We start from the raw sequence: 8,538 nt of genomic DNA, 5'->3' as shown, positions 1-8,538 counted from the left end.
AAAGGCAGTAGAGCTGTCTATTTCTGTCAATGGTAAGTTTGTGATAATGTAAGAAAAGTAGTTTAAATGTTTTGCCACTTGCTTGAGCAACTTAATATATAAATCTAAAGTAAATGCAAAAGTAAAAAGCATTGAATAATGTGTTGCTTATATTTATTGTGTTTAAACATGTCTGTGAAAGATTGTATTACTGTACTGTGTAAAAAAAGAATTGCAATGCTGAAAAAGCATATTCAGTGACAATGTTTGGATTTGAAATCAAACTAATGGATAAATGTTGTGTTTGTGGTAAACCGCCATGGATCAGTAGTGGACTCCTGTGTGAAAGCACAGTCCGTGCTGCTTTCCCTCTCACAAGAGTCACCTAAGAGGGGAATTCCCTCCATTTTCAAAAATGAAATTCAGGCCCTGAATAAAAAATCCTGATTGGAGTATCACTATAAATAGTTATAAATAATAAAAAGAAGGCTTTAAAAAGATCGGCATCGGTGATCGGTATCGGCAGATACTGCTTTGTGTGATCGGTGATCGGCCTCAAAAATCCTGATCGGAGCACCCCTAGAATTGGTACAATGTGCTGGGAAAAAAATACGATCAGAATATCAACTTGCATAACAATTATGCATGCACTGTATTTTTCCTCTTCTGCTGTCGAGGAATAATGCAAGGAATGTTGTGATTGGTTGTCAAGGCAGCCAATCAGCATTTTAGCAGCCTCGTCTCTGATTGGCTGGAATTATGGCATATTGTAACGCTGGGTTGTGGTGAGCAAGTGAGCCGTTGCCATTAGGCATTTAGAGAGCACCGAGGGCGGGCATCAGGTGAGCAAGCTATTGAAACGTTGCACGCGGAAAAGAGAAGGTCTGCACAAATCCAAAAACGTATTTTAAATGCAAAATTGATTTTCGTGCACTCAATACTTTCTTCTTTGCGAGACAAACATTTTCTCCACAAAACTCAGTTTGCGCGCGTGCAAAACTCACTTTTGAATTGTGGCAGAGATGTAATCCCATAAAATCGGAAGCAGCTTGATGTGAAGATCAAACTCCTTCATGTGCTTTTTGAGGCTTTAAGGGAAAACAAAGCATAGATTTTTTTCATAGTTTGTTCAAGGCTTTTTTAAGTGAAGTACGTTTTATTTTTATTGTATAAAAATAGAATTAGAATTAACATTTAACACTATTTGCTTAAAGTAGTCTTGTGTTTGATGAAAAATATACCCAAAAGTTGAAGATTTTTTATTTTTTTTTGTGGTGTACCATTCATCAGTGTCTTTGCAAATATACACGATTACTATAAACTGACGTGACAGTGATTAACCTCATTCTTTTGTTGCTATACATAAAGATACATTTGCATAGTCGGGCGAACATAATAGCCCGATTTTGTAAATGTGGCCAATTATATTCGCATTGAGCACCCAGTTTGCGCTTGTCTATAATTTAAATTAATAGCTTACATTTACAAAATGAGCCTGCAATAGCAGAAATACGCCTTTTTAATGACAGTAAAGGTCCGTGCATAATAAAACTGTCAATGAAATGAAAATGTTAAATGAAATAAGGAAAAAAATAATTAAGAGATTGTTCAGTTTAGTTTTATACATACATTATTATATCCATATATATTTTATTCTAATGTCACAAATAATATTCTCAAGGTTTACTGGGTTTTATTCTTTTATAGTATGGGTTTGGTGAAGTGTACTAAAAACAAACATTTTTCACAGTCTTCCAAACTGACCCATGACCTAGTCAGTTTGTACATAAAGAAATTCATTAATCAACTCATTCATCATGTGAGCAGGGCCGCATTAACCATTGGGCTAGGCGGGGCTGAAGCCCAGGGGCCCGGACAAGGAGGGGGCCCGTGATTGGCTGTGGAGTAGATTGACTGGTCATCGGTAGCGCAGATTACCAAAGCCCCGCGGGGGCCCTGCAGTAAGTCATAGCCCCGGGGCCCAGTAAGGTCTTAATGCGGCCCTGCATGTGAGACCTCAAATGTTGAGTGTTGTACCGGTGTAATGACAAATCGGGTCCTCCCTATCAGGTAGGCTAATTATTATCCTAAATACATAATTTAAAATGCGTATGGCTTACTATATAGTGCATAATAGAACAAATTGTTGACAATGCTTGAAAATTGTCAGGGATTCAGCATTCCCGATGGGGGCGGGAAGGTCATTCCACAAGCCAGGAACGGTGAACGAAAATGTTTTGGAAAGTGATTTTGTACCGTTCTGTGATGGTACCACGAGGCGTTGCTCACTTGTAGAGCTCAGGCTTCTGGAGGGGATGTAGATTTGTAAGAGTGAGTGGAAGTAGGAGGGTGCTAAGCCTGGGGCTGTTCTATACACAAGAATCAATGTTCTGAACTTGATGCGAGCCGCAACATGTAGCCAATGCAGGGAGATAAAGAGAGGTGTGACATGGGCCCTTTTGGGCTCGTTGAAGATCAGATGTGCTGCTGCATTCTGAATCATTTGTAGAGGTTTGATTGCACATGATGGAAGTCCAGCCTAGACATGACAAGGGCCTGGACAAGAAGTTGTGCAAACTGTTAATTTACATTATGTACATTATATATAATTTACATTTAGATTTTTTGTTTGTTTGTATTCTGTAAAGCTGCTTTGGAAATTATGTTAAATAAAATCAAATTATAAATAGAAACGTCTCTAATGTTCACCAAATTCTCCTTTATTTCTAACCGCTTGTCTTCATTTAAACTGTATTTGAATACAACACAGTAATACTTTGAAACTTTAAAGTGTTTGTTTCACCTTTTATTTTTACTATTGTTTGCACATGATGGAAGTCCAGCCTAGACATGACAAGGGCCTGGACAAGAAGTTGTGCAAACTGTTAATTTACATTATGTACATTATATATAATTTACATTTAGATTTTTTGTTAGTTTGTATTCTGTAAAGCTGCTTTGGAAATTGTTAAATAAAATCAAATTATAAATAGAAACGTCAAGTCAAGTCACCTTTATTTATATAGCGCTTTTAACAATACAGATTGTGTCAAAGCAACTGAACAGCATTAATTAGGAAAATTGTGTGTCAATGATTGGCTACGGTCACCTCGGAATAAGAGAGAAACAGACTAATATTAGCGTAGATGCCATTCTTCTAACAATGTAGCAAGTACATCGGGTGTTATGAAAAAAGTTCCCGGTTCCGGTTGACCTAATTAATGCAACGTCTCTAATGTTCACCAAATTCTCCTTTATTTCTAACCGCTTGTCTTCATTTAAACTGTATTTGAATACAACACAGTAATACTTTGAAACTTTAAAGTGTTTGTTTCACCTTTTATTTTTACTATTGTACTAAATTCAAATTTTGAGCATTTAGGGTGTTTATTAGCTGCTGTTTGGTGCACTTTACAAATATTACAAATATTAACAGGTATTAGGTGATTGTAGTATTTTAGATATTAAGAGGAAAAAAATGCATTTGTATGTCTGTCTTGCATTTTCCATTTAGTATTTCTGCATCAGAGCAATATGCATTCTAGGATGTAAAATAGAGGAGGTTAGACATGACCAAAATGAATTTGGGTAACATTAAAGCCACGCTTTGTGAAATAGTGGGGGTAACAGATTTCGGTAACCCATTATGCTGCCTTGTCAGATTTAGTGTTCCTGCTGTATGTCTGTAGTTGTTCACATCAGAGCAAAATATTTTCTAAATTACAGAAAAGAGGACTTTAGACATTACCAGGGTAGCTTTGTATAAAATTAAAACTTTTCTGTGTGAAATAGAGAGGGGTAACAGATTTTGGTAACCTGTTATGGTGCCCTGTAAGATTCTGTGACCCTGCTGTATCTCTGTGTCTGTTCACATCAGAGTAATATGCGATCTAGGATATAAAATAGAGGAGGTTAGACATCACTAGAGTGAATTTGTTTAACATTAAAGCCATTTTGTGTGAAATAGTGCGGGGTAACGGTAACCTGTTATGCTGACTTGTTGGATTTGGTGACCACTGTATGAATTCTACAGTGGTCACCAAATGAGAGACAAATTTAGTAAAATTCCTTTTAGAATATGAAAGAGAGGAGGTTAGCTATCATCAGAATGAATTTGGGTAACATTAAAGCCACTCTGTATGAAATAGAGGGGGTAACCATTTATTTATTTATTTTAATAAATGAATCTGTTTTACAGCACCACTGATTTGACATTTCAACAGACACCCCCTTCACTCCACCGTGCTCTCAATAATGTGCATGAACGCCTGGCATATTCTTGTACAAACATTTACTGAACAAGTGACCTGTGGTCACAGATTTCTTTCATCTGCGTTCAGTGTTAAACACAGATTCTTTTCTTAAAAAATCCTATGAACATTAAGTGTGATCCCTCTCTGTTTACAGTCCAATGCCAAATGAAAAACGTATATTTCTTATTCTAATGTTTGCCACTGCGGGGGTTATACATACTTCTTAATAAAGATTGCAGATTGACTCTGAATGTAATATTCATGTCTACGTTCTTTAGGTTTTCCATCAGTGTGATGTGGGTCAGAAAGGTTATTTATCCAGAGAAGATCTTAAGATAGCGGTTGTCATGCTTTTTGGATACAAGCCATCAAAGGTACAGAAAAGAATCAGAATCACTTGCTTGATATTCTCCAAAATATACATTTACTGTCTCTTTAACTGACATCCGCTGTGTTCTGAAATTCAGAAATTCTATTCTGGGATGTTGACTAGTGATATTCGATTCCCTGAATGAATCGTTCTTTTGATTTGGATCTTCTCAATGACTGAACGGCTGAATGGAATCAGATGGACTGAAATCAATCTGAGCCGTGCTGTGTATGCCGTCAACTCATGATAGCATTAAAAAAATGTGTACTGTTTTTATGTAACGTCAAACAGATAACCTCAGTTTTCCAAATTTGCATGTGGGGATTCAGATGCTTATTGGTTTGGAACAACATTCAAGTATTTTCGCGCAGTACAGTTCAAGTGCGCAAAAATCAAAACAAAACAAAAAAAGCCATTTGGAAATAGCCTATCATCTAATCGGTCTTTGTCAGTCAAGTGCGTTTATTATGTGTGTCACCACAGAGGCGCCATTTTGAAGGTATTGTTGCATTGAGCAGTGAACTGAAAGTATATAAAGCAGTACAGTAAATACCAATTAAATCGTCAAACTGGAGAAACTGAAGCAAACCAAATAGATACGATACCGAGATAATTTCAGCAAAGATTTCAGGAACCGTAATTTATATAAATTGTCATTGATTAACAATACTGATCAATGAGTTTTAAGATGCAACAACATTGCACAGTAACAACATTCAGCATCTTCTGAAGTCTACTGAAGATACTGATATTCATGTGCATACAGTTGCAGTGCAGATGCACTGGCAACTTGCTCTCGAGTGTTCACGGACCGTCTTTGACATTCCAATATGGCGGACAGCTTGCGTATAGCGGCCCATAGAAACAGCCACTAATAGGGCATCTAGCTATACATATCTATGTCGATAACTACCAGTGGATCTATGTCAACAGTTTTACTGAGTGAAAACATGTTTACAATACTTACATAGTGACAACTATTTCAGTGTCAAGTATATATTTATTTGACTGATTTGTGTAATAATAATTTTAATCAGAAAGGGATTGGAGATTTTTTTTAAACTATTTAGAGTTTTGAGTCATTTTTTTGTAGTTTGTTTATATATCTCTTTATAATTTAACATTTTATATTTTCTCTTGCAGTCAGAGACAAATGTTTTGATGGAGAATGGCACTATTAAAGACTGTCCAGGTAAGGACATAATATAGTACTTGTCATATTGAATTACTGCATCACAGTTTGCTGTACAGTTGTAGACATGCCAGCCCAATGCTGTGTATTTTAGTGTTTTGCAATTCACCTTCAGCAGATGCTCAACCCACATTTATGTGCAGTCCAAAATTATATGCACAATTTCGCTCCTGATTTATTTTTGTGGAAAACCAAATTTTATACCGCTCAGGCAAATTGAAAGGAAAAGGAGCTTGACTTAGATACTGTGTAATCTTTTTACACATTGCCAGTAATGAAATCCTGACAAACAGCGGTAAATAATGTTGCCGTGAAATGCATACAGGATTTCTACAGGCCCTTTTGACAGACAGAAACACTGAGGAAAATGGGGGTTTGGCAGGACAGCATTTTGAGGGAGACATTAAATGGTTGAAGACCTAGATTAGTAAGTAATTTGTTTCTTGTTTTATCCCACAAGCAAATTGCTTTTGTGTGCTGCCCTGTGGGAAAGCATAAGATAATCTAGTTAAAGTGGCATGTTTTGAGTGATGAAATATTCCACCATTAAATCTTGCTCAGAGCAAATGGTGAATTAAATTGCCCCTCTTTTGAATTTCATGTGATTACTAAATTAGTGATGGTCGGGAGGAGAGGGTTGCTGGTTGTGATGTGGGAGGCTTGACTAGACTCAATAGTGAAATGCTCTGGCAGGCTCATTCCATGCAAAAGAGGCCGCTTAAGGCTTCAGTGCACTGTTGCCAACTCTCACGAGACAAGTAGGCAACCTCAAAAACAAGCCCAATATTATTTGATTATTTATTATCATCAATATTATTTATTATCAATTATTTATTACCAATAAATGAGCCTGCAACATATTAAATGAAACCATGAGGGAGAGGAGGGGGCGGAATGTTTGATGAATTACGCTACAGCACTTATATTATTGCACTGATTGGCTATTAACTGTGAGCAGACAGAGTGTCAATCAATGCATTGGAGAATACAGTGAACAAATGTAAAGAAACAAAGTAGTTTGTCAGATTTTCCTAACAAGCAACCATATTTTTTTAAATAAGCCCAAAAAAAGGAGGAAAGGTCACACAGCTAGCTATCACCTAATTGCGATTTCTAGTGCATTTATTTTTATCACAGAGGCATGAAAGCTTCAGGATGTGAGAAGTCGTTGATTCAGAAATCCCTCCACAATGGTAACTGATAAATATTTAATATCAGATTTTTGGCCCTTTTGTTAGGGATACAATGCAAGGCTCAAACTCGCCTTGCCCCCATGAGCGCCACAGGTTAATATGTCAGAGCACATGTGGTAACCACAAGGCTTTTGAATAGTTTGAGTGGTTTTAGTTTATTGATTCATAAGTTGCTTGCATTTGTCTGCAGCATTTTTATAGGAATACTTATAAATATTTAAAATTTTTGGTGTGGTACAAACAAACGGTTATGCATCATTTTGTGGACACCATTATAATTCATTAAAGGGGGTCATATGATGCTATTTCAATTTTTCCTTTCTCTTTGGAGTGTTACAAGCTCTTGGTGCATAAAGAAGATCTGTAAAGTTGCAAAGACTAAAGTCTCAAATCCAAAGAGATATTCTTTATAAAAGTTAAGAGTCAACCACGCCTACCTAAAACGGCTCGTTCTAACACGCCCCCACATGTCTTATGTCTCGATGTGGGAAGATTTGCATAACGCCGCCCAAATGTTCACGCAAAGAAAGAAGGCGTAACTTTTATTCTCGCTGTAGTATTGTTGTTGCCGCCGCCGCCATGTCGTGAAGGTGCTGTGTTTCATTGTGAAAGCGAAACTACTTTGTTTGGCCTTCCAAAAGAGGACAATATCCGCTTCGTCATGCCTAGAGCTGATCCGTGCTGGTCGCTGAGGAAATACATCAACTACGCGTTTCTTCAAAAAGGCAGGGCATAGAGGAGAAACAATAATGTACAATATGTGGAAAATAATGTGTTTTTTGAACCTTAAACCACATAAACACATTTCATTACACCAAATACACAAAATAATGTTCTTTTTAGCAGCATCATATGACCCCTTTAAGAAGTGCTAAATTATTAGACATTTCAGTGTGGCACATATCTCCTGCTATTTGTGTCTTTTCAGTGTGCATAAGAGTAGGGATGCATGATCTTATCAGTACCAGATTTATTTTCTATTTATTGGTATTGATCGATTTGTTGATATTGACTAATTTCCCCTATTCTTTCATTAAGACTACCTTTGCCATCAAATAGTCGTTTAATCTTAATCAGTTACATTTGAAAGATTTTTTTTCTTTTATGTTGCCATTCACGGGTTTATCTCCCCTAAAAGTGAACATTGAGTTATTTTAGTTTTTACAGTTTTTGTTATTTAGACTCAAATATCAATTTATATTAATTTATTATTAACCAATAATCTGTTGGCACGATTGCGCTTAATTATCTGTATTTTAATTATCTGTATATCCCTGCATAAATAGCCAGCATTTGTTCAGAATACTAGAGGAAAACTCAGAAATTGTTGAGTCAACAATTCTGTGTTTTTCTGTCAATATGGGGTGCTGTGTGTACATTAATGAGAAAAAAAAATTAACTTAAATGATTTTAGCAAATGGCTGCAATATAACAAAGAGTGAAAAATTTAAGGGGGTCTGAATACTTTCCGTACCCACTGTATATTGAACTGCATTCAGATTCATGCAAATGTAAACATGGGCTCTTCCCAGGCTTTGTATGACAAATATT

The 8,538-nt window shown here is 36.4% G+C and overlaps 1 protein-coding gene across 2 annotated transcripts in view; it reads left to right on the top strand.

Annotated features, from left to right (window-relative positions):
- The window catches only part of LOC107751799 (EF-hand calcium-binding domain-containing protein 11-like), a 53,737-nt gene that overhangs the window by 2,387 nt on the left and 42,812 nt on the right, over positions 1-8,538 (top strand). For both annotated transcript variants that reach the window (XM_016567569.1, XM_016567568.1), the window contains exons 2-3: positions 4,511-4,606; positions 5,746-5,794. In XM_016567569.1, the coding sequence (XP_016423055.1) occupies positions 4,511-4,606; positions 5,746-5,794 (145 nt within the window). The remainder of the gene's footprint in view (positions 1-4,510; positions 4,607-5,745; positions 5,795-8,538) is intronic.

Source organism: Sinocyclocheilus rhinocerous, unplaced genomic scaffold (assembly GCF_001515625.1).
Source record: "Sinocyclocheilus rhinocerous isolate Xijiao unplaced genomic scaffold, SAMN03320098_v1.1 scaffold993, whole genome shotgun sequence".
In the NCBI taxonomy this organism is placed as follows: Eukaryota; Metazoa; Chordata; class Actinopteri; order Cypriniformes; family Cyprinidae; genus Sinocyclocheilus; species Sinocyclocheilus rhinocerous.
Note: the sequence above shows the minus strand (reverse complement) of the source record. Positions and strands in the feature narration are given on the sequence as shown.